The sequence below is a fragment of the Synchiropus splendidus genome, chromosome 4, assembly GCF_027744825.2.
Source record: "Synchiropus splendidus isolate RoL2022-P1 chromosome 4, RoL_Sspl_1.0, whole genome shotgun sequence".
NCBI classification, from domain to species: domain Eukaryota; kingdom Metazoa; phylum Chordata; class Actinopteri; order Syngnathiformes; family Callionymidae; genus Synchiropus; species Synchiropus splendidus.
In genome coordinates this window covers 11,226,794-11,253,107 of record NC_071337.1, presented here as the reverse complement: position 1 = coordinate 11,253,107, position 26,314 = coordinate 11,226,794, and the positions used below count along the sequence as shown (strand labels likewise).

General features: G+C 42.2%; 2 protein-coding genes across 3 annotated transcripts; one reads left to right on the top strand and one right to left on the bottom strand.

Annotated features, from left to right (window-relative positions):
- The first annotated feature begins 1,373 nt into the window (after positions 1 to 1,373).
- ccn4a (cellular communication network factor 4a) lies at positions 1,374 to 8,106 on the top strand. Its single transcript, XM_053861913.1, has 5 exons — positions 1,374 to 1,553; positions 4,699 to 4,987; positions 5,160 to 5,414; positions 6,143 to 6,336; positions 6,405 to 8,106. The coding sequence occupies exons 1-5, from the start codon at positions 1,506 to 1,508 to the stop codon at positions 6,702 to 6,704; spliced, it is 1,086 nt and encodes a 361-aa protein (XP_053717888.1). The 5' UTR covers positions 1,374 to 1,505; the 3' UTR covers positions 6,705 to 8,106.
- Positions 7,868 to 24,853, bottom strand: ndrg1a (N-myc downstream regulated 1a). Of its 2 annotated transcripts, XM_053861911.1 has the most exons (16): positions 24,698 to 24,853; positions 17,448 to 17,519; positions 16,625 to 16,660; positions 14,180 to 14,285; positions 13,850 to 13,970; positions 13,326 to 13,388; positions 13,162 to 13,222; positions 12,590 to 12,676; positions 11,691 to 11,747; positions 11,508 to 11,611; positions 11,375 to 11,431; positions 11,243 to 11,294; positions 10,746 to 10,793; positions 10,414 to 10,449; positions 10,179 to 10,230; positions 7,868 to 9,090 (listed from the first exon to the last, which is right to left on the bottom strand). In XM_053861911.1, the coding sequence occupies exons 2-16, from the start codon at positions 17,499 to 17,501 to the stop codon at positions 8,852 to 8,854; spliced, it is 1,173 nt and encodes a 390-aa protein (XP_053717886.1). In that variant the 5' UTR covers positions 17,502 to 17,519; positions 24,698 to 24,853; the 3' UTR covers positions 7,868 to 8,851. The 2 variants fall into 2 exon arrangements, with proteins under 2 accessions (XP_053717886.1, XP_053717887.1); XM_053861912.1 differs by lacking the exons at positions 16,625 to 16,660; positions 17,448 to 17,519; positions 24,698 to 24,853 and adding an exon at positions 14,938 to 15,099.
- Between the last annotated feature and the right edge of the window lie 1,461 nt (positions 24,854 to 26,314).

Below are 26,314 nucleotides of genomic sequence, written 5' to 3'. Positions count from 1 at the left end.
ATTTTATATAAAGTAATATATTCCCTTAAAATGCAAAAATTCCAGTCAAATGACCTTCAAATCAACATACTTACGAATTATATATCCTGAGACAAGGTCAAATTGAGGGATACACGGATGGTTTGGACATGAGACGCAAGGGACACATGACAAGGGAGAAGGATCGAGGGAGGTTTACTGTTGGTGGATGGGGTTGAAATACAAAGCCTGAATCAAAAACTTCCAGTCACTGCCACGGCTTGTCTTTTGTTGGCGTCATAGTCAGCCTTCCATGTTGGATGTTGGAAGGGGTTGGTTGCTTTAGACAGCAAGCAACCTGCACGTTGATGATACTTGGTAACTATAGCACCTTATTTTGGTATCCAAGTAGGCACCGTTAAATCACACGATCATTCTTAAACCATGCTTCAACTGAAAGCCAACATGTGCCAACATTAGATTTCAACCTCTCAAGTTTTGGTAACTACAACAGATTGAGTTACCTTCAACACACAGATAGTGTTTGTTTGTTTTGAATTTTTGACATCAATAGTTTGACAGTAGAACTAATCCAGATTATCATGACAAAAAGTCACATATTTGGCCAGGATTCTTCACATCTGAAGAAGCTCCCACACACCAGCCAGTTTGCCTTGTGACCCCTCTGAGTCGGCCGCAGGGTTGACAAAGATGGAGGGAGCGAATGAGAGAGGGCACATTGTGTCGGGTCACCTCAGACGGCGCAGAAAGGGAAGTGCTGGTCAGATCAGCTCAGAGGTTGACAGCTCTCTGACAGGGATTAGAGTGCAGGCTGTAAATAATAGGGGTTCAGACCCGGGGCACCTTTCTCTGTGACAGGCTGCTCATTTCTCATCTCTCGCCTGCAGAGCCGAGTTTTCTCACAGTCAAGGTGAAGTTCAAAATAATGGGAGGAATGATCTGGAGCTCAAGCTGTGTGAAGAGTTTTAGCAGCACAAGATCAAACTTGAACCCCCAGGAAATGCCTCATATAATCTATCATTTATCATGAATAAAACAAGCAAAACAAGACTTTAGTACGACTTTTCTTCAGTGACATGGAGCAGCTTTTCACTGCAACATCCAGAGTTGGAGACTGGAGTCCACTTTCTTTGGTCACTTCATCTGTATTGCTGTAAACCAGCCACAGAAAACTGGAGCGGCTTATGACACAAACCTGGCTCCATGTGTCTCCAAATGCATAATAATCATAAAGTCGCCACAAGTTCTCTGCACATCTGCACACGAGCAGCGAGGCTGCGGTGTATTTTGGGTCTGGAAGACCCGCCCTGAACCAGCAGGAAGGTGCGGGGGAGGAGGACCGGGTGAGAGTGGAGCAGATGGAGGGATGACCGACCTGTCAGAAGCATGTGGGCTCGTCCACCCGGAGCCTCAGCACAGACTCTGGACGCGGACGCACGTGTCGAGGATGCGCAGGGGCCGCAGGTGTGTGCGCTGGAAGCGACGCTGATTTCTGGACTCGATGCATCTGCGGACCGTCGCCAGTGATGAGTTGGCTTCTGTGCTGGATTCTTACAGCAGCCGGGATTCAGCAGGTGAGATCAAGCCTCCGCCTTCCTCTTTCCCGCGCCTTGTTTGCTACGTGGATAAACAGAAGGACGCACTGTTTCTGCAAAGATGCTGAAGTCACTTTGCGGACACGTGACCCGCCTCTGATTCGTATTTTACGGTCGTGCAGACGTTGCGTTGCGTTCAATGTCCGGAAACGCTCACCAAACACAATAACAAAGGAACTAAATCCACCTCTGCATCCCATGTTTTAAGGAACGAAGGCACAACTTGTCCTCAGATCCCAAGTGTTTGGAAGCTCAACAGTGTTTAGCAGGTCAGGAGCGGAGATGAAGTGGAAGTAACCTGATCTGAAGGTCTCCTCATGTTTTGGCTCTCTGCTCTCACAACTTGAATGAGGCGGATGTTTCATTCAAGTTTCTGATCAATTCTACTTCACTGAGTTTGTGTTGGATGCCTTGAAAATGACGAGGCAGACTCGCTTTTCGCAGAATAATTTGTGGTATTGACTATTCCCAACTTTTGAAAGCTACCTCGGGAAACAAAAACGCTACATAAAACAAGATACTAGTTAACATGAGTCGAAAGCTAGCTTTTATATTTTATTTGCATTTACTAACAGAATCATAAGCTTTCTCGTGAACTCCACTAATGTATGACTAAAAAAAGCTTCTTTGACAACACGATGTTACCTAGTATTTTAGATGTGATTTCTGTCTCGTCTCGTCACTTTTACCTAATGAATATGAACTTTTCCCCTGGCCGAGATGCGTTCACTGACCACCTGCAGATCCCCTTTTTTCCACTTGGATTTTACTCCCCCCGTGTGGTCATGCGTGGTATACAAGCACCACGCACATATACTGTATATACTGTGTGTGTGTGTATATATATATTAGGGGTGGGATTCTATTTAAAAAGAAAAATCTAGTTAATGAGAGAATTTGTGATTAATTAATCACAGTTAAATGGTACAAGAATATTTGCCACAAGAAGCCACATTTTTCAATTTGAATGAATCTGGTATATTACTGAATCAAATGATAGACCCTTACATACATTTAAACAACAACATATTTTTCACAATGGCACAATAAACCACGATGGTGACTATATTCAAGTTTTTATATCACCTTATTTCAACTAAAAGCTCTTTTAATGTCTTGAAAATATCTGTTTAAGAATTTCAATTTCATAAGAATTTCAAGTACTTTCAGAGTAGTGGAAACTCAGGCCATTGTGTAGTGAAAAACATCCCTGAACAAAAGCAAACAGATGTTTTGTTCAGGGATTCCTCCATGTTTGTTGTTGTTGTCATCATCCTCGCTGCCACGTGTCTTGTGCATGAGTGGGATCAGTGGACCAGGAACTCCTGCACTTACAAAGGTTCCCTGTTGTCTGAAGATCAAACTCTTAAATTAAATTATTATTATTAAAAAATATTATTTTTGTTGTTGTTGTAATAAATCATATAAATGTTGTAATTAATTAATCATATTTAACTTGTCAAGTCCCAACATTAATATATTTAAACAAACACACACACACACAAAATGATTTTGATCTTGAACATACCAAACTGTTGCCTTGTGACATGCACAGAGAGAATATTTTTGTACTTGGTCATGTGTATATCATGGCCAAGTCTCATACCAATATCAGACATGTAGTTCAAAGTTAAGCAAATGTTGGGGAAATGACTAGATTCTTGGATTCACAAGCTTGTCAGCTGCGTCAGTGCTGCTGTGTTCCTGCCACGCTGGGTGAGTGAAGTCATCATCTGATCTGGTCAGAGAGTGACAGGACTGGAAGATGAGAAGAGAGGAGTCGTCAGTTCTTGTCACCTTGTCACCGTATCATAAGGTTTCTTGTGAAAAAAACACTTCACCAAGATTCAGAGATATGACGACAGTCTGAGCTCCAAAAGCAGCTTATCCTTGCATATGTCTGATCTGAGATTATCTGCTTATATCATGCATGTGTCCTTCCCCGACAGTGGGATGGAACAACAACTGCAATACAAACTCAGTGATTGACCCAACTATATGTTGTCGTCTAAATGGGAAGCCTTATGTCATGTTGAGGTTACGTGAGACCAAATTTGCTGTTTAAGATGTTGAGCGCTTTAGGGTGGGATTTAGGGGATAAAACTGTGTGGAGATTGTGGTGAAGCTACGTAGTTTGATACTCAAACCTCCTAGAGATAACTATATCAGACTCACATGACTGGTTTCACCACTTTTGAGGACCATAAAGTCACACAAATGCAAGTAAAAAAGCTGATGACTGCGACGTATTTATGTACTAAGAGAAGCTAATTGTGATGAAGACACAATCTCACATTTACCTGCGGAGGTCCACAGGTCTGACCAGAAAGTTGACTTACCGGACATGACTGAGTCACTACTCTTCTAAACCCTTGTAATAGTGCCACTGTTTGTTGTGAATCTCACCAGCCAGTTGAGGGTGAGCTCAGAACTGTAGAGTAGAAGACAGCAATGGTCTCTACTTCCTTGAGAGTTCACAATGGCAAACCACAATTGGTGAAGCTAAGAGGAAATACATGTTACCGGACTCGCGATCATTTCTTCAGAAACGTTGGTTTCGACTTATTGCTTTGAAATGTTCACGGAAAATGTTTTCAACATATTTAGCATATTTCATAACATTTCGTCGTGGAAGAGTCGCTGCAATCATGCCTCAGGAAATTTGTAGACCAAATCTCTGTTGTGTTTTCTAGGCAAAATTACTGTAAACATGAACTCGTGAATGTGTCACCGAGTTGTTCTGGACCACACTCCCAATGTGTCAGTCTCATGACCTCAGTTCCTAGTAAAGATACGTACGCTAAATCAATTCGGGAACACACGCCCGTTACATTTGTTGTTGTTGAGCACAATGAGGGTCTTCTGTTGTCATGATCATGTGACTTGGTGATCTTAATTCTCAGCGCCGAGCAGACGATAAAAAGTCCCATTTCTTTATTCGGCTTCAGTGATTCGTTGTTGTGTGCATCATCTTAAAGAAACTTGTACAATTAAGAATACAACTTTTGTTCTCCAAATAAAGCAGATTGTCCTAGGTAGATGGAAGAGACATAAAGGGAGGTTGGTGCTCTGATGTTGGAAGTACAGTCGTTGTTTATAACAAGCTCCGCCTCTTCTCTGCCAGGTCCACTCCCAGAATTCCACCACCATGCCGCCCAGTGCTGCCGTCACCTCCCCAGGCTTGGACCACTACAACCGAACGCAGTACTGCAAGTGGCCCTGCGACTGTCCCATGGTGCCTCCCGCCTGTCCGCTGGGCGTGAGCCTCCTCGTGGACGGATGTGACTGCTGCAAGGCCTGCGCCAAGCAGGTGGGCGAGTCGTGCAATGAGGCCGACACGTGCGACTATCACAAAGGTCTGTACTGTGACTACAGCTCGGACGCCCCGAGGTACGAAAAGGGAGTGTGTGCATGTAAGTGTCACCCAAACCGAGCATTTAAACACACACCACATGCATATGCATAAATGTTGACAGCTCACTGAGCGTTGTTAGAAACTAGGACGAGTTAAAATTGTTTAGTGGTTCAATATTACCATGAATATCCACAGATATTATTTACAAGGGGGCTCATGTGTCTCGCCAGACATGGTGGGCAGCGGCTGTGAGCACGATGGCGTGCTCTACCGAAACGGCCAGAGCTTCAAGCCCAGCTGCAAATACCAGTGCGTGTGTGTCAACGGCGCCATCGGCTGTGTGTCACAATGCACAGAGTCCCAGCCTCCCAGGGTATGGTGCCTGTCGCCACGTCGGGTCAAAGTCAAGGGAGAGTGCTGCGAGCAGTGGATCTGCGACGAACCCAAAAGAGGGCGCAAGACGGCGCCCAGACACGCAGTGGAGGGTAAGACGCTGCCGATGTGGAGGTACTCGATCCACCCCACACATTTCAGACTGTTTGTGTTGCTCATGTTGCATCAGCAGACGAATGAGACCCAGGCGACGTTTTAAGATTGGAAACAGATGTTGGGCAGGCGTCCCAGCTTTTTTTCCTTCCACTCCTTAAATGACGGGTGTTGCTGTATTAACGGTAACAAATATGTACTTTTTACAAAGCCAGCTATTAATGTGGCTGTTCCGCGTGAAAGTCCGCTACTATAGTGTGAACTTTCAAGAGAGAAACAGAGGGAAGGAGGCACTCCGTATAAGCAGTGTTGCGATCTTAGCACTGTTAGCATCAAAAGTTGCTATCTGCAGCTACACAATGTGTTAAAAGTAGTGGTGGGACTTATAAAAACCCAATCAATTACAACAAAAAAATGCGTAAAAAAATGTAATTTAATTTAATTTAAATAACTTGAATATAGCCACCATCATGATTTACTGTGCTATTGGCAAACTGATGCAAAATAAACAATATTTTGTTGTTTACATGTATGTATGGGTCCATCATTTGATTCAGTAATATACCAAATTCATTCAAACTGAAAAATCTGGCTTCTTGTGGCAAATATACTTATACTATTAAACTGCGATTCATTTGAGATTAATTCCCTTTTTTAAAAAAAAAATCAAATCCCACCACTAGTTAAAAGTATTTCACTCTTCAGTGACATGGTGATCTGACTTTAGTGCCCCCTGCTGAGACCAGGAGTTGGCACAAGAACTGCATCACCCAGACTACCTCATGGAGTCCGTGCTCCAAGACCTGCGGCCGCGGTCTGTCCTTGAGGGTCTCCAACGCCAATGAGCAGTGTGAGCTGGTCAAAGAATCTCGCCTCTGCAACTTGCGACCGTGTGAGGTGGATATCACCAAACACATCAAGGTAAACACCTCACCAAGTCTGAGGCTCTCAGATGTGACCTGCCGGTTTAATGTGGCCTTTGATCGTAGCCAGGGAAGAAGTGTCTGAACATCTACAGGGAGGAGAACCCCTTCAATCTGACCATCTCCGGCTGCACAAGCAAGAAGCAGTACCGACCCAAATACTGCGGCGTGTGCACGGACGAGCGCTGCTGCATCCCATACAAGTCCAAGACCATTGAAGTGGAGTTCCAGTGCCCCAACGGGACGGGCTTCACCTGGAAGATGATGTGGATCCAGGCCTGCTTCTGCAACCTGAGCTGCAAGAACCCAAATGACATCTTTGCTGAGCTGGAGAGCTACTACAGCTACCCGGAGGTCATGAACTGAGGAACCACCCTTCCACTTCTGCATTCAGGTTTTAGGTCTGTGCTTTGAGAATGACCTCAGACAACCTCTTTTACAGTGGAAAGCACAACACAAGAAGAAGAGCAGGTGATTTAAGGTGCAGCCAGCTCCTGTGATCTGTTGTCAGGCAGGTGTTTCGACCATAATGTGCACAAATATGTGAAGCTGAACTGTATACGAAGTGTCTGACAGAAAGATACCAGTAGAGGGCGCTACACAGCAAAGACCATTTGGAAAGCATCGCAAGCACAATGTTATTTAAAACATGAATTGTACAGTATAGTATTTATGTTGTCAGTCTTTATGTTTACGTCAAAACTCACTTATCTGGACATAGTTTCTCTACATTGTACTTAATAATCGATGAGGATATGGTGGAGCTTTGACAACAAATTCATTGTCCATCCCTACTCTGTTTCCTAAATACGGCAATTTGGGAACTTAAACATACACACATTTAGGACAGGGCCTTTGTACGGTGAATTTTTGCCCATTATTATGGTGAAATTAAAATGAAAATATGTTTTTCCTTCATGAAACCACTGTTGAAGGCGATTTTTGGGGGAGTCTTTCCACTTGTGATGTAGATTAACAGGGGAATAATTCTATATTGTATATGATAAAAAGTATTTTCGACAATGTTTCTGTTGTTTCACTTTAAATTTCAATGAAAAAAAGGCATCCAAAGTTGCTGCTACCACCCAGATTTGTCTCCACTTAGGTAAGGAATAACACCGTGACTTTCTGATTCAAACCAAATGCTCATAATGTACATTATAGCAGACTAAAATAATGGCGCAGCTTGAGCTTGTATCCGGTCCTCAACAGTTACGTAGCAACATCGATATTAATTCCCAGTCTCCATTATTTTAGGTGTTTTATTGTCTTAAAAGTAAGCACAATAAAAACAAACATGATAAGAACTTGAAAGAAAAATATCATTAGAAAATAATCAACTTCCTTTTTTCACGATTGAAAAAGATGAACACAAAAATGTTAATAAAAAACGACTTCATAAAAAAGAATAATTGTGGAGCTCATTGCTTATTTTTACAACACACATCAGTTATTGTATTTGATTTTGTCAACTTTAACTGGTGATAAATGGACTCAGAGGCTGAAAAAAACAAACTGACTCAATCATGTGACGTGTGTTACAAGTTTTTTATTCATCATTTTTTAATAAATACAAACTGTTATGTCACTTTAATGTTGTCTACAGCCTCAGATCGCTGCACGAAGCCGTGTCTGTTCTACTGTGCATTCAGCGCTGCAGTGTGTGATACAGTAAAAATTAGGAGAAGGAGGTGTGTGTGGGGTGGGAGAGTAAGTTCTATGGCTTCCTTCTATTCAATCTGCGAACCTTTCTATCACTCACCCAAAGTCCTCCTCCACCGCCACATTGGAGCGTCGCGTCTAAATCTGTCAACATCTTAATGGCACTTCTTTGTTCTGTCCTGCTTATCATTGCATAGAAATCATCATATAAAAAGGTTGTTGTTTTCGTCTGCAGCCATTAATACGTGAAACAAGCAACCTGCTTGTGCAACTGATGAGAAAATCCCACAGAAAAAAAAAAGTGATTCTGGAATGTGAACTACGCTGCTGTCAGACATACATGAGTTTGTTAGAACGACCTGAATTTGAAACAAAGAAAATGGGCCGATGTATTTACAGGATATGTGTCCCTTAACGTGATCTGTGAGGCCATTTTCAACCCTCTCCAAATGTGCTCTAACAATGTACAGACCCTGGGGAAGTTACAGTGAGAACAAAAAGGAAGAGTCATTTACAGTCAGGAATAATGGAGAAATCTTTGTCGATGTGGTACAATGGAAAGATACAGGACGGAAGGAATGTAAGATAAAAATGAAAGGTTGAAGACTACAAGAGACAGCTGGTGCTCTCTTTGAACATTCTCTGCTTCGGTATCCCATGATGCTGTGCGGCCTTCAGCTGCACACGCAGCTGACCGAGGAGTTGAACTGCTCTAAGTCCCCAAATGATGACGGCACAGAATGCGGCGGCAGATTGTGCGATCAGGAATGTGGAAGGTGTGTTTGCAGTTGAAGGCGGCGCAGCACGCACACGGACGAACCCCGTGAGGTTTCTGGGGAGTGGAGGTTCACTTAGCAGGACACCTCCGCCGACTTGGGCACAGGTTGGTCCGCAGTGCCGTCCATGGAGCCGGCCGTGTGGGAGCGGCCACGCTGGCCGTCCGCCGAGCGGTTGCGGCCCTCGTTGGTGTGCGAGCGCGAGCGGTTCCCCTCGGTGGTGTGGGAGCGGGAGCGGTTGCCTTCGAAGGAGGTGACGCTGGAGCCGGAGGCGGTGCGGGAGCGGACCAGCCGGGTCATGCTGGCTGCTGGCACTGGGGAGGAGGAAGCTGCGAGTTAGCCTCTTGTTATGTAACACAGACAAGTGGGATAAGTGGAAGCTGACTGGAACACAAACTCCTAATCCTCTGGTTCAGTTTAAAGTAGGGGTCTCAAACTGGGCCACTAAAGGGCCTCAGTGGGGGCAGGTTTCTGTTCCAACCCATCAAGCTGAAACTGCTTAACCAGCTAGGTGCAGCTGAAACAAACAGCACCAGACTCCCAAGCCGCTCGTGACAGTCTTCAGACACCTGATTGGATGAAAAGGCGTGGCCCTTTGCGGACCTGTTCGAGGCCCCCTGATTTAAAGGAACCATATTATCTACTGTGACTGTTGTGAGGGAACGTCTTTAGAAAAAGTCTTACATTTAAATTACATTTTATTGCTATGGCTATATATATATATATATATATATATATATATATATATATATATATATATATATATATATATATACTGAATCCTTTTAACTGGTGAATATTTTCAATATTTTCAATTTATTTTCAGAAAATAAATACATGCTTGATTTTGAAAAATTAATATGCAGAATATTTAACATTATAAAATCACTACCAACTGCTATGGATGCCGAATAAGGTCATATAAAAGAGAGAGAGAAAATAAAATTTAAAAAGGCTATTCAAAAACACGTCAACTCCTCTGCTCCAGCATCTATTTCATATGAAATAAAAAAATACCAACAATGGCAGATAGTCCTCCATCAAATCTCTTAACCCACATCAATCCAACACAAAGACCGGGGGCCAAACTTGTCCAGCCAAATAATTTAATGTGGCCCTCGCTAAACCCGATAATTGGCTTGAAAATAAATTCACTTCAACTTTAAAACTCACCAAAAACTATATAATTTGTGATAGTGTTTCGATATCACGACCCCAAAAAGGCTGCTATTTGAACAATTGATGGGAGGGAATTTATAGAATGCAGATGAACCTCTGATATAAACATAAACAAAAGTCAGACCAGTCAGCGAGCGGTTGTGGCTTTTCGCCACTAGATGGCAGTGCGACGCCAAGTTTTTTTTTCATAAGGCTTGAAACTGCTAAGATAAAGCACACTCACTGTATCCCATGCCCTGGATGAAGTACTTGAACGCCTCAGTCAGTTTTCCAGGCTGCAGAGAAGAAGATAAGCAGTCAGATGACTTGACTCACACGTCTGGACAGTATTTTGCTGCACGGCAGCTGGTGTGAGCAGGTGCTGCACCGGCACACGGATGGATAATGCTCTTAAGAGCAGCCTCCCATCCCACACCGCCACCCACACCGCGACAACAGTGTTGTTTATCTGCACACACCTGGTCAACCTGGGGCATGCCGCCGCAGTCAGCCATCTGCGGAGAGGATGGAAAACCAAAATCAGCAAGTCGAGCAGGTGACGCACCAACACTGACCATTAACCTCCGTGAACATGCCTCTCCACACAACGGCCCTTAAACCCGATTATTGTCGGCCATTCGGAGCATTGGTTTTACATAAAAAGCTGCCAAGGGCCAGGCAAAGTAGGTCGTGCGCGCACGTCTGGCCGCTTTGCCGCCTCAGGAACTGGTTAATCAGTCACCAGGTAAACACTAAGCTCCTGAACTCTTATCTACTGATAGTTTTCCATCAATCTGAAGTGGACTCTCACCTTCAGCAGGGTGGCCTTTGTCGGGTCCAGCTTAGTGTTGCACTCAACCTGCAGGAAGGAACAGTCCCTGTATCAGGTTTATGATTAAAGATGGCAGCTTAATAAACACCTGTTGCTGTGGCAACAATTGCAGCAAAACAAGGACACGCACCAAGGTCATCTAGCGAAATAGAAACAAGTCACTTGTGACGGTGTTTTTGTGGAGCATCTTATTTCTCACTCATATGTGAAGAGGATCGTTGTCGGTCCGACTGAATTACTTCTAGAGGACGGGACTGACCTATGAGCGCCATCAAAGGCACAACAATCACAGTAAATCTTTGACTTTGATGGATTACAGTTCCACAGCGAAGCCTTGTGTAAGAGTGATGTTCTTAACAACTGGTATCACACACGCGTCGCAAGTGAATGGAAAACACATTGAGGTCAAATTAGCCGGTGACTCGGGCAGGAAGTCGAATTATTAGCAACTGATCGCTGGAGGAACATCGACTTACCACCGCCTCCACAGCAGGGGAACTGTCGCCCACCACCAGCAGTGTAGGACACCTGGAGAAACATCGGAAACAAACATCATTTTTTGTCACCTATAATGCGGTGTATCGAGAGTGGACTCCCAAATAACTCACTTCAGGGTCCGGTTGTTGTATCCTGGCGCAGGCCTTTCGATCTCCAGGTCCCTCCGGCTGCAGACACGCAAAGATTGAACTACATTTTGAGCTCAGTGTCTTTGAAATCTGTGAAGGAATCCGCTGGATTTACCTTTCATAAGACTTCACGAACAGATGCAGGTTGTACGGGTTCATGTCGTTGACGATATGGTGGCGGTACGTGCCGATCAAGTCCTGATTGGTGTGAATCTCCTCCTACACACAAACATATCTTGAGGTAACCCTGACCATGACCTGGCCTCGGTCTCGAGGGAGGATCGGTGGAAATCAGTACCTTTCCGAAGAGGTGGGAGATGATCATGTCGGGCTCAGCGTGAGTCCACCCACTGATCTGCAGGTGCCAAACAAGCAGCCTTGAATATGTTTGTTATTCTATCGTCAAACTAAGATTTTTTTTTTCAGCAAATCATAAGACATGATTTGCACATATATTACAATGAATATTTATTGTGAATAATTCTGTTTTTACATCAAATTCTGACGGATTTTAATATAGAAATTACTTTTGTCCCATGAAAAACTTAGGATTTAATAAATTATATGTATATATATATATATATATATATATATATATATATATATATATATATATATATAATTACTATATACTATATATATATATATATATAATTACTCCCCCATCAGACGCCTTTTTTCTCATATTACATAATGGTGAAGTTACAATATAATTTCTCACCGACACTTCAAAACCATGTTATTATTTAATGCAAAATACTTCTACATTGTAGATGTCTTAAATCCAATATATTAAAAATAAATAATTATTAACAATGCATTTTGGGTGTAAAAAAATCATTCTTCTTTAGTGTTCAGTAGAAAAACAATACTGAAAAACAGAAAAGAATCTGTGATGAAATCCACTATTGTTCAGGTTTCTCTCGATAATGTTGCCTGACCTACTTAAATAGTTTCTGGTTGAGGTTTAAATATTAGCTTTTATTCTGCTTCTGTTGTTGACATTTTTATAAAGCATTTCCGTTGAATCAATATTAGCATTGAGTTAACAAAGAGGAGGCAAAAGAATGAGCAAGATGATGTCCATTTCTGATTCATAATCCTGAGCCTTATTGTGGTAAATATGACTCCAAATCCAAAATCTATCCACTTCCTTTCTGCGCCAGCTAACCCTCCCGGTGGTTCCCTCCCAGGTACCTTGTGTGCGGCCCAGTTCATCCAACCCTCAGCACATGGGTTGATGTTGATCAGCACCAGACCTTCCACCATATTTGGGTAGTCCAGCTGAGAACACAGAACATTCAGAGATATTGAGAAGGTTTTACCATTCACCACTTCCAGATGCCGATACTTTATTACATACAATTTATGCTTATCAGTTAGGATTAGAGGATCCAAAGTAAAGGGTCAAACTAGTTACATTCATAACTCAACAAGAAGAGTTTGAGGTATAAACTGAACACACAACACTGTCAACCTCATGTCAAAGTTCTGGTAAGTTTGAAAACTATTTTCAGATAGTATCAAACACATGTATGTATGTGTTTCCTCCAGCTACCGAGCCGCAACAGAGTCAACACAGTGAGATTCCCAACTGAGTGCTACCCTAGTCTGGAGCTGATCCTTGGCATTCCAGCAGCTTTTATGGCTCAGCAGGATCCAGCAATAAGCAGCGCTGCTTTGCCAAAACCAACAGCGAGTAGAGGCCCATTAGCAGGTGCCCATAATCCCAGGTTGATTAAAAGTCTTTGTCATTGAGCTTCACTTACAGCGAACCTGGTGAGGATGTAGGCGCCGGCTCCGAAGCCCATTCCAATAACACTCTTCAGCCTAGAGGCACATAGAGACGGGGAAACTGTTAGAACAACCGGTTAGAAACGCATCCTGGAGGAAGGAGAGGAGGAAGCGGGAGACAAGTTGGTGCTCCACGTACCCAAAGTGCTTCAGAACCAGAGGGAGGGTCTCAGACACTTGGTCCATGGAGGGATACTCGTATCTGTGAGGAAAGGAGATGAGACCGTAAGCATCATGTTTTTGCCATTATGATGCGCTTTTCTAACGCAACTTGTACTTTGAAATGTAACACCCTGAAATGTTTTGCCAGTTCTTTAAAAATACCTTTTGAAAAGATGTTTTGTTTTTTTTTATGAACATGCGACAACAATAAAGTAAACAAGGTTTTAGTAGTCTGTATTTAATAACAAAGTGCTTTTTAATGTTCAGGTCAAAATGTAACTGGCAACTGAAAACAAATAAAAGCATCCAGAAATGTCCGCCAGCTCGACGTGTGACAGACAAGATGTACTCCACAGTCAGATAGTGTTTAGGTCACAACGTCCCGCCGCCACAGCAGAGATTAGGCCAGACACTTGTCAAATTAGGTCACCGGTGAGAACATCCGCACTGATCTACCTGCCCTGTCAAAGGTCACGGCCTGCCTCTGTGTGTCCCACTCACCCGGTGGAAAAGGTGTTAGCGCCCTCGTGCTGGCCGGGCGCGTCAACGTGGCACACGGCGAAGTGGTGCGTGATCTCTGCCATGTCCTCGTGGTTGAAGAGCGTGTTCCAGCAGGTCTTGTCTGAGAACAAACAAGAAGAAGCTGATACACGTGTGGGACGTGCAGAGTTCCCTGTCGGGTGTCGCTGCCTCCTCATCCCGCCCAATGTGTCATAAGACTCTCAGTGAGTGAGCAAAGTTTGGATAGTGTAATGGAGTTGACTCAAAACAGATCTGGTGAAATCTTCCCAGGACTGAGGCCAGATGTTGTGATCGACAGTGCAAACTCACGGTTCAGTCCGATGTCATGGAAGGTCAGGATGACTGGACGCTCTCCTTTGGGAACACCCTTCATCGTGCAGTGGATTCGACCGTATGGAGTCTCCACATCATGCTCCTGTAGACGTCAACACAACGTACGTGGATGAGTGACTCACAAACAGGAACATGAACAATTATGTGTTTTATTCTTTTATTCTCCCTCTCTCCCTCTCTCCATCTGTCTATCTATCTATCTATCTATCTGTCTGTCTATTCAAACTAAGTGACAGCGAAGGACGGAATATTACAATCCTCACACATGCAACTTCGCTTTTGAGATTAATAAACAAGTTTGAATTGATTTTGTGGACACGAGTCATTTTTCAAGATGGCATTTGAATTACTTTTTATGGAAATTAGTTTTCATTTGTATTGTGTAGTGAAAGAATAAATAGGATTTATGATTGAAAAGTTTTAAACAGGATGAAAACAGAAACAATAGAGTACTAATTAAATGTTTAAACAGAACAAATTGTCAAGCAAATAAAAGCAGAACTAAATAAATAAGTAATTCAGAGGACAATTCAATGGACCCTTGAGGCACCGGCATTTGCATCTTCAATTCAAGTCAACAAAAAAGGCGAGAAAATGCAATTATAATCCACGAACAAAGTTTTGCTTATGATCCATCCATTAAAAATGAAAGAAAACAAAGGGACAATTTTCCTTGGAAAGCAGCCAGCTTCCACTAGGATCCAGCTAAAACGTGAATCTCAGTGTGTACTCACACTTATTTCAAGCTCTGGCACAATCATTTCCACATCCGAGTCCTCCAGAACCATGTTTGCAGGGGACAAGCGCAATGATATCAGACTCCAAAAACACTGAAGCGGTGGCGTGGCGTTGAGCTATAGATCCAAATGCCAGTAAGCTGTGCGCTCAGAAGCTTTATATCGGCGGCGCTGACCAGTCGGCCTAAGCCGCTGGCCTCCCATGGTGCCTTGCAAGCTGGTCAAAACAAGCTAATTCAAGATGAAGCGATCCCTAAATTGGATCACTCAATGTCAGGCAGAGGGGCAGCAGGGACCTCTGAGGTGAGCGTGGACGTGCGCAATGAACATCTACTGAATAAATCACTCTTTTGCTTCAGAGAATGACATCAGTTTAAAAAACACTGCACACCATCGTGGGAACCGAGGTCAGGCTCATGAACGTGCTTTTTCTTTGTCCTCTTTAAATCATAGCATACGGCAAATCTCAGAATGAAGGTTTTCAAACCAGTTCAGACTGCCTGAGATCAGTTGCAGATGAAGCTCCAAACAAGCTCATGACCTATTTAGCGGCTGTAATGTGCGCGTAAACACTTGACTCCGCCCACTCTGCCACCCTGCAGGACACACTCGACTACTTTGGTGAGATAATCCTGTAAGATAACAAGTGTCCCATGTGTTTTCGGGTGTGTTTGTCTTGGCCATTCATAAAACCCAACAGCAGGCCAGCCAGTCAAATCGGTCATTCTCAAATAAACAAAGTCACTGGTGCTTTTTTTCCGTGGTCAGAGGTCAATTCTGTTTGTCTGTGACTCAACAAAAGGAGCCATAAACAAAAGCAAAATATTTTTTTAAGCATTAAAGAAAGCAAAATGAGCCATTACTAGTCATGTCTAATGATGGTCCAAATAAAAGGAGATGCAGCTCATGCTTTTAACCCAAACTATCCCTTCGCTGTGGTCAGGATCATGTTTTCAATTACAAGGACTGTGGTTGCATCATATCCTCATGTGATCGCGACAACCTTTTCACTATAAAATGACTCACTAGGCCACAACCCACAGGCTTTTTTCTCACGCAGAATATTGACTTTTGAATTCTCATGAAGACTATTTGGATGCACTCTATATTAAGGTCTCATCTATAATGCATTATTCATCCATTCATAAGACATCAGTTTATAAGGCTTTATACAAGGTGCTATGAATGTTCATATTCACGTATGACAACTTATGACAATGTTTCTTAGGTATTAAAAGGCTGAAGGGTTCCTGAGTCTTTATCACTAAATTCAGTCAACAACTTACAATACTTAATAAACCATGTCATTACTTATCATACATAATTATGAACATTCATAACATGCTCTATAAATCCTTGTAAATGCATTATATGCCTTATTAATGTACTAATAATACATTATAGCCGCTACCTTTCAGTAAAGTGACTATTTTTCATTATATAGAGAAGTATTTAAAAATATTTTGCATTGTTTTATATAATTTTTCTTTTTTATAAGGGTTCTCAAATTGATTTTCTCACGTGATATTATTCATTTATTTACGCATCATTTTTTGCTGCTTTAACTGAATTGATGTGTCACTTTTCGTTGTTTTTTTTTAATGTAAAAAAATACATATTTTAAAAAATAGTATTTTTATAGATTTTAATATTCAAAACAAAAAGGTCGAACAAGTCCACCCACCGCCATGGCGAGCTGCTCCACAGCCTCTCTCAAGCCCTGAAAGAAAGAAAAGTCACACATCATCAGCTAATGTGATCACAGACACACAATCTCTCACACACAAACACAGACACACACACTTAAACCCAATTCACAGTCAGTAACATCCTCTTTCTGGATTAATATGACTCATTTCATCTGCTGTTATTGTTGAAACAGATTTCTTCACGCATGTTCTGATGTGCAGCATATTTAGGACAAATGTCAGGGAAGGACAGAGCAGACGTTTTACTCTTTGCTAATACTCAAAGCACGTATTTTGTTGTTGGCTTCTTATCGGCACCAAAGCTTCTACACTGCGCTCTATTTAGCTCATCATGCTCATTTATGCAATGAATGAATTCGTTTTTGCCACAGGGAGACAAGTGACCATTGCAAAACCACCAGATTTCTCAGATATGTTTACTGCCATCTTGAGGAAAAAATAGTTTTTTTCTACAAAAAAGTTTTTTTCTTCAAATTGGTGAATAGGTTTCCAAGTTCAGTATATGTATACAGGATTAAATCTCCGCAACACTGACAGACTTACGTCAATAGGAAGTATCAAACGAAAACAGTGTGACATTTTGCAAAGTGTGCAGTTTTGTTTTGTTTTTTATTCTTTAGCTATAATGTGGTAGAGTCTCTTTGTCTGTTTTAGGAAGTAATGTGGCTGAATCGACGTGGTGCAGCTGTGTGGCGTGAGAGCCATGAAGGCATGCAGCTGCATCGGAGGTCCTGGAAGATCTCGTGGATCGTGCTTTACTCCAGATGCTTTTAAAAATCTGTGGTGTGAAGCACATACCGGCAATTCCCGGTCCACCAGGAGGTGTTTGGTCTCAACTTGGATGTCGTCCATTTCGTCGATCTGCAGCGTCTGAAAATAGAGAAGATGATTGTTGAGCGTCAGAGCCGTTAAAAAAGACAGACAAAGCCTCCGGTGGTAACATCTTTGGTCTTACTTCAGCTGCCTCTGAGGAGATGTGAAAACCACTGATCCTTCTGCTTTGTGCTTTCAATAATCCACTGTTTTAAGTTCTCATGGAGCTGACTAGTGTTGAGCAAATACTTCCTTATAATTGAGAGGGAAGTGCTAAGGAAAAGTGGGAAAAATTCAAATAGCTTGTTTTAAAATGATTTGCATGCATTTCAATGAAAACCTGCTTCACAACCTTTTTAATCTACAGCGATTGAATTCAGCTCTTTTTTTTTTCCGGCGGTGAACCAGGTGACACAACAAACAGACAGAAACCTTGTGGAAAAAAATGGGCGTGGATGTTGAATTCTAAGTTTTCAAAAGACTTATTAGTTGTACTTTGGATGTGGGTGTGTTCGCTATCTGCTGTGAACCTGAGCACAAACACGTCCACACACACACGCTCGCACTGGCACAGTGACCTGCAGTGACATGCAGACCACACCTTTCACCACCCACACCGGTGGAGACTGACTACTAAAAATGTTTATTATCCCTCAGCGCCGACTGGAAGAACAGGTCGAGAAAGGGAAGAGCAGAAATGCGCTGAAACTCAAACCATTCGGTGGTTCGTTTTAGGTTTGTCTCTTGACTGAAATTGCTCAGGGTTTATGGGTAATGTTTCATTTTTTTTTATGAAGTTGTACATCTTTTTATACATAAATCAAACAATCCTATGTTTTGGAGCACCGCTCAAGTCAGTAGCTCTACCCTGGAGAATACCACCTTTGTAATTCAGTTAAGCTATAACAACCCCAGTGGCTGTTCAGTTTTGAAAAGCTCCTCCAGGTCATTTCATTTTTCAGACCTTAGACTGTCCTGTCCTGATGTGTCAATCCTGTAGCTACCTGTGGTTGCTTATAGAACAGAAAATTTCAGAGATTCCTGGTTTTTAAGCCAAGACTCATGCCATCGCTCGACTGCAGTGTTTCGTGGCGGACCCTTCTGTTTTGAGAGACTTTTTTCTTCTGGACATTAAACCCATCCACTTCATGAATCTCTCAAACAGGCAAAATCACTTCTGCATAAAAAGTTGTGTATTAAAAGTTGTAATTTTCCATCAGCCAATAAAACGGTTCGCTCAAGACGATTGGATGATGATGGGTCAGTCACACTGACGCTCGAAACGGAGCCACGGTTTGGCATCAACGACGGGCAGGAAACAGAAGACGTTTTTGAAAGAGCTGCAACAAACAGATGAGTGGAACGGTTTACAGCAGAAAGAACAGAAATTTCTGTTGTCACTTTGGTAAGTATCTGTATCTAAGCCTGTTTGAGGACAAAACCAATAAGCATTTTATGGTTCTACACCAGTGAAACTCTCCCTCTGAGTCGACTATCCTGCCTGGATCTTCTCACCCACGTTGTCAACATGCTCATAGATGGTTGTCCTCATTGCTATCAATTTTCAACACAATTTTTTGTGTTACAGTGCAACAAGAAGCTACTGTACATGGACTCTGGAGGCGCGGCTTCAGAGCGCTGGAGTCAAAATGAAGCTTGCTCAATGTGTTTCCCGCCATGTTGCACCCTGTCATGAACCTTCTCATGCTTTTTTGGGTGGATTTTCCACTTCAGGACCCACAAACCCATGATATGCCAAGCGTCGACATGTTCATGGCAATCATGTGGCGAATTCTCACAACCAAAAAAAAAAAAAAAAAAAACAGTCACAAACTCAAAGCTCCTGTTCAATCAATTCACCTCAGGGCTCAAATACATTTTGAATTCCACAAGAAGTTGGTGAATTGAACATTTGACTGCTTGTAGACTTCACATTGACGTCACTGCAGATTCCATTTTTGAGTTCATATTGAAGTCCAATTTAATCACAGAGTTAAATGTAGCCTTCAATACTGCGTCAGTAGGCTGAGGTTTGTTTTACAGTTATCGCAACGAAAACTATATTGAACTTGTGACCAGACTCCATAAATCCAGACCTGGGCAAAGTGCAGTCCTGGGGCCTTGTGCGGCCCTTCGCTTTTGTGTTCTTGCAGCCCTCATGAGGCGAGACTGAAACTATTTAACTGATAACTTGTCATGTTCGGTCATTTTTTTCATCCTGTTTTAGCCAGTAACAGTAAATAGAACATATTCCTGAGTAACTTTTTTGTTTCTTCTTTTCATTTGTCATTTTTACCTGAAAATCCATTGAAAGAAAATTCCAAATATATTCCATGCCATATTTACACTTCTTAATATCCTCGCTTCCACTGAACCTTTTATGGCTTATTTCATTCTGGATGCTGGATGCAAGGTTTGTTTTCTGTCACATTTCACAGTGATCGCCACCTTTCTTTTGGAATGAAGGCCCCTCACAACAGTCACAGTTTATAATAATAACTAAAAAATAACTGATCTGTAAAATAGTCCAGAGTTAGATTAAAACGCCTCCAGGTAAGAGTCTCATGACCAGAGGCCAAGTCGCCTTGAAAATGCCTGCTATGCCCTCAGAACAGTGTGTGAGTCTGAATGAAAGGCGGGCGTGTGGTGAAGGGAGACGCCAGGCAGGAGAAGGTTCCGGGATCATGATGCTGTTGGAGCAGGGCAAGCGTCCTGCATGCTAATCTAATCGGTCAGTTCAAGAAGCTCTTTGTCTCACGCCATGACTCCTCTCTCTCACAGATGAGGGGTCACCAAACTGACCCGCATGTCCACAGGAAGTGGAAGAACACCCTCTTTCCCATCGTAACGTCCAGAACTTTTCACGCCTTCTCAGCCAGGTTCAAGTTTGCCCTGGTTACTCGCTTGGCTGCGGCCCGTGTGTTTGCTCTGTTTTGGACTGAGTGCACTCAAGACCTCGCCAGAATAATGTGAGATAATAGTTCCAAACGCCCTTGTCATCCATCAATAGCTGTCATGCTGTTATTGATCTCATCCTCCAACTATCCCTGGTGATGTCCGGCCGTGATATGAACTAAACTGGGCAAGAGATTTTGAGTCTCAACAAGAGCAGTTTTGTTTAAACGTGGATTTGAGCGATCGCCCCTCGTGCTTGTGCTCCCACTGGACAAATGGACCACACAATCGCGCTCTCACAACGGAGGCCACATCCAGCCAGATCCCACAATAGCACAAAGACGACAAGAAAGGAACAACTAGTTCATTTTTCTGCTCGGCTTTTCAAAATGGTGGGCCGTCTTGACACTGCAGGACCTTTGTTCGGAGGACCAGAGATCAGCCCTCGCTGAGATTCCACCGCCATGACACAGAGGAGATGATAGCCAACTGAAGCCACACAGAATGTTCTAGAAGATGATGTGTGAAAAATCAGTTGAGGACGGGCTGATACAGTATGTAACCCGGGAATAAAAAAGGGCTTTTTGAAAGAGACCAGATGCAAGCATTGACAGTAAAGCCAGTCATTTTTGCTCTTATTCACAAAATGAAACTTTTTTTTGCAGTTATCCCTGAGAAACTTCCAGTTGCAAAGCAGCATCTGTGATCCGACTCTTTCTATTTACCAAGAAGGAGCAACACTGGATGCACAGATTATATATATATATATATATATATATATATATATATATATATATATATATATATATATATATATATATATATATATATTTTTTTTTTTTTTTTTTTTTTTTTTTTTTTTTTTCACACAAATGAAAGTAATTTGTTATAAAGTATAAATTAATGTAATATAAAATAAAGTGAATTAATATTTAATTTTGTTTTCTTCAACCGCAAAACCTATAAGACAAAAAGAAAAAATAAAAGATCAGCTGTTGTGACCAAAGTAGAAACAGGTTTGACCCATCAGCGCTGGCACCTGACCCAACTGGCAGGTGGTGTTTTACCCAGACTATCATTCTAATCTGCAGAACAGTCCACCCCAGCCAGATTGCTTGTTTAGAAAGTGCTGACTCCCAGATCTATGTGCTGTTGAAGAAGCTGACCGGGCAACCGGCCTAAACAATTGGGTCGCCTGCTGTTTGCTCAAGAGGTGTGTGTCCAGATAATGTTTAACGCGATAACAGAGACTATCTGACCCAGCTGCTATCAAAGGAGAATAATCGTGGAAATAAATCTGTGGTCTTTAGTTCCTTCAGGTCACGATAACAAGCCTAATAAATCTGGGTTATGAGGACGCTTTGTAGTTGGCGCTATCATCACTGCTTCTTCCATTTAAAATAGCGTTGATATCATCTGAAGTATTTAAACACCACATAATTGATTTTAACAAACAATGCTCCCAAACCAAAAGAATGGAGAAAACATGCTCATGCATGGACAGTTTTTTTAATTGTTTGTTCCATCGTGATAACATTTGCGAAACATTATGATCAAATGATGAAAGTTGAGTGACAACTCAGCTGTCATAATAGGAATGAGCAGGATCTTTGACAGTGAAGTTTACATGTCATAATGTTGACAATGTTGCTGCTGCAAGAACAGTGAACAGTGTGTGATTTGTATTCAGATTTCAGCTGACACACTGTAAACGCTTATCAGGTTCTTAGTGAACTAACGTAACACTGTTCTTGTCAATAAGCATAAACCGTAAATAATCAATGCCACAGAGAAACTATATATACAGTGTCATGTAATCCATCAGAAACACCAGAGAGTAGGTCCTTGACAAGCATTGCATGCTGGGACTTTGAGCTCTTATGAAACGCTGTGATGGACAATATTTTTCTAAATGCTGGTTATGGATCCCAGCATTCTTTATTGAGCGCCATGTTTCCATGAAGGGAAGAAAACTATTAAACTATGGCCAACATGGAGATTTATGAACGTGGATGTATGGTGCATGTGCTCGGTAGGGTTAAGTGTCAAACGTCGCAGTATGTGCCAGAAAGTGTCATTTGAGCACCTCATGTTTGCACGAGAGTTTGTTTGGTTAACGATAATAGATGCTATTCAAGTGGAACTATTGTTCACGTGGATGAAAACACCATTTGCTTCTATGTACTTAGTGTTATGTGTGTAGAAACACTACTGGTCAGCAGTTATACTGGAGCTACTGGGAGTGATGAGGCTTCATGAAACAGTGTCCTCATTATCAGGGACCACTAGATGGCGCTGAAAAGCTTTTGATTTGAACAACCATTTCATTGAAACGTCACCTCATTTTTAAACCAAAAGGAAAAAATAACAACACTGTTTCATGAAGTCTCATTGCTAGCTACAGGTACATCGACTGCTCCTTTTGAATTTACTCACTTTTTAATAAGTAAACTAAACTTCACAGGAAGAATTTTATGGTAATTTCAGGCTCAAGTGACACCTTTATATCAGCAAAAGACCAAGCATGTGTTCTACTTCCTGGTCTTCATGATGGTCTGACATGAACGGACTAGTGTGTCTATGCATCAATCCCTTTTCACCCTTATGAATTGAGTCCGGGTGGTTTGACGACATGGTACATGTGACTCGACACTAGCCGACACTCTGGTCAACAAATAATGTCTTTCGCAGGTGGTAGAAAGTGCCGTTAAATCCTTCATTTGAATGACCATTTACTCATTATAAAGTTCCTAAAATCAAACTGCGACTGCTGGATGTGACATCATCGCCTGGACACATTCCACAAGTGGACACATTTGGGATCAACACTGGCTAATGTCGCAGCCCACATTTTGTATTGTTTATTTATTTATTCATTTATTTATTTCCTGCATATTTATGCGTGTTGGGGTAAACTGCACACAAACAAAGCAAGAAATTGTTAAAACATTGCTGCTACTATGTCAATTGTCCAACTTCATTTTGAGTTATTTACTCAGTTATTAAAACAAAAAAGGTGATTTTACGGTTGGTATGACACTATTTGTTTTTATAAATTTTATAAATCATACATTTTTTATGACGTCCATCAGTACAACTCCATTTGTTAACTGTAACTTGGCTACAGAATATTGACTGTTTTACTTTTACGGAAGTGCAACGGAAGGTGAAGGAAGCTAGTGATATGCGATATATCGCACACACATTCTGGGCTGCCTTTTCTCAGGGGGCGCTGGCTTCTGACTGGCTCCTCTCCAAACTCCGTTGACAGGAGACATGCATTGTGTTTAAGCAGGTCAAACCAGTTGCGACATGCACGTCCCTTTTGAATGATATGCTTTTTCTTGTTTCCAACTCCGACACATCCAGTGTAGGAGTTGGACTCTGGCAGAAGTGAGAGTGTTATGCAACCATCAACAGGAAGCAGTTGGAGGATATGGAGTAAAGATGACGGTCTGCCTCCAAATTTTCCTCTCAGCTATTCCTCCTGGTGCACTTCACACTTTTCAGCCAGTAAATACTCCCTTGCCTCTGAGAGCACTACACACTAGATTTTCCTCAGTAATTCCTGAGAAACGTCCAGATGCAAAGCAGCATCTGTGATCCAACTCTTTCTATTTACCAGGAAGGAGCGACGCTGGATGCACAGATGAGATCTGCGCTCTCAGTTTTAGCGAGGAAGCCAGGTCATGGTAGCACCAGCCATATACTTTTTAAATCCACAGGCCGGCAGTGTCCATCTGCAGAAACAATGATTGCTTCCCTAATCTTTGGGAACTCGCTTAATCTGTCAAATCCCTGGTTCTGAAATATCAGTGGAGCAGCAGGCCCGAGCGGCTAAGCTGTCACAGACCTACATTTTCAGATTGTCAAAATGTGGGTGTCTGTGGTTTGTACACGACAAGTTGTACAGTGGAGGAGGGGATTTATAAAAAAAAAAAAACAAAAAAAAAAACACTCTATTAACAGCAGCTGGGGTCGGAGTCATCATCTGTCCGAGGGGACTTAAGTTGAGGAGCGACATGTAAACAAAAGAACACTTGCGCATGGTTTAAAAGAATGTCGTATAAATGTGGGTTTTGTGTTTGTTAGAGGACAGAAGGCAGATGTTTCACAGAGCAGGCATGTGGGCGTGTGAGTGAGCGATCAGTTCGTTCCTCTTTGTACAACTGCTGTGGTCACACATGCACATGATCACGAGGAAAACAAGCCCACAAAATGATCACTCTGACAACTATTTTTTAACTCGGTCATTATGTTTTGTATTTACAATACCAGTACCTTTTCCGTAACCTGCTGCATCAAACTGTCATGAGGTAAGAAAACACTCACAAACTCACCTGAGTGGTTCACCCTCTGATTGTCCTGTGAAGAGCTCTGACAGCCAAAGTCCACAAAAGTTCTTTTTTGTTTCAGTGAGGAAAACTGTTGCCCTGCCAGAAAACCTTGCTTTGTTTACAACGTGTAGCTGAAAGCGGATGTATGAGGGAATTTTATAAAGCCTGGGTCGAGGGGTGGAGGCAGTCCAGCCCACTTTTCCCGGCCGCTCCTCTATTGGGTAACAGCAGCTGGAGAGTGATAACTGCTCCTCTCTTTCCAGAGGTTGCATGACAAGGAAGTGCACCAAGGAGACTCGTAGTTGATCCAAAATTGTGTGGGTTTTTTTTTTCTTTTTTCTGAAGTGCAGCCGTGGGTTTTGTCGACTTAATAACAAGGCAAGATCTGATAGAGGAAAGCATGCTTCCCTGTCTGTGTGATGATGTAATATCTGAGCGTGTCAGGTAACTCGGAGCAGAGCAGAGCTGCTTGCAACTGGGGTGTGACTTGGAATCTTGTTTGTTTAACATCAGTTCAGTGCTAATTCCAACAAAGAGATTCCCAGAGAGTGAAGAGCCGCAGCGGCAACTTGCCAGTTTAGACTCATCATGTGGTTAGTGTTGGCGTAAGGATGATTTGAATTGCTGTTAGTCCTTTGGCAGGTAGTTTGTCATGTGGGGTACAGTTGTCACATGACTTTTTACATGGGTGGAGGTGTGCAGAGCAGAAAGTGAACCGTCACCTCAACATTCGTAGAAGTGTGACATCACAATGTTCATTCATTTCCAAGCAATTTTCTTTAAAAAAAAACAAAAAAACATAGCACCTACACAAAACACTCCTTCCGTTTGCCTTCAGTTCTCTTGACATCGTCAGGCCTGATGTCACCAAAGCTCGCCATGTAAATGTCCTATTTTTGGTGTGAATATTTCGCACTGTATTTATTTTTTTTCGAACCTGCTTTTTTTCAGTGCAAACTTGCACATCAGCAATGTCGCTGAACGAAATAGCAGCTTTTTTTATGGACCGAGGTTGATTTTTTTCCGAAGTTTCACTCGTCCCCAAGCGAAACTTGGGGGAAACTTCCACCAACCAATAGAAACACTTGTTGTTGATTATCAAAACATTCAACATGGCGAAGTGCATGACTGTGTTCATACCACAGAACCTAGTTCTTTACAAAAAAAAAAAAAAAAAAAAAAACAGAAAAACTAAAAACATGATTATAAATGTGTTTGGAGGAGAATAGCCGCGGAGGTTGAATATGATGACGGTGCGTGTGTGTGTCGGACCAGGTTCCTACTGAAAGGTCAACAAAACAGTCCATGTAAATTCCATAATCAGACAATTCCACGATTCTGTCCTGGATCCTGCAAATCATAGGTCCCTGTGACTTGTGTGACGCAAATTCTATGTATTTAATCGCGTCACTTTTCACCTCGGAATTGTTTGCAATTTCATGCCATTTGTTCACATCGCTGTTGGTGTCCAGGGACCTTAACCCTGCACTGTATCGGACTTCATGGAGCCACTTCTTAACAGTAGCCACAATTGTCTTCAGAGATGAAGAAGAAAGACGTGTTTTTGGCAATGGGGGAGTTACTGAAGCTCAATAGGTCCCTTTAAGAAATGACCTCCTG

Coding starts and splice junctions, on each gene's coding strand:
- ndrg1a (XM_053861911.1), bottom strand. CDS start 17,501: ATGGACGACATCCAAGTTGAGACCAAACACCTCCTGGTGGACCGGGAA. Junction 16,661..17,447: donor TGGTGGACCGGGAATTGCCG/GTATGTGCTTCA, acceptor TCTTTCTTTCAG/GGCTTGAGAGAGGCTGTGGA. Junction 11,748..12,589: donor TGAACTGGGCCGCACACAAG/GTACCTGGGAGG, acceptor TGGCACCTGCAG/ATCAGTGGGTGGACTCACGC.
- ccn4a (XM_053861913.1), top strand. CDS start 1,506: ATGAGTTGGCTTCTGTGCTGGATTCTTACAGCAGCCGGGATTCAGCAG. Junction 1,554..4,698: donor CAGCAGCCGGGATTCAGCAG/GTGAGATCAAGC, acceptor CTTCTCTGCCAG/GTCCACTCCCAGAATTCCAC. Junction 6,337..6,404: donor ATATCACCAAACACATCAAG/GTAAACACCTCA, acceptor CTTTGATCGTAG/CCAGGGAAGAAGTGTCTGAA.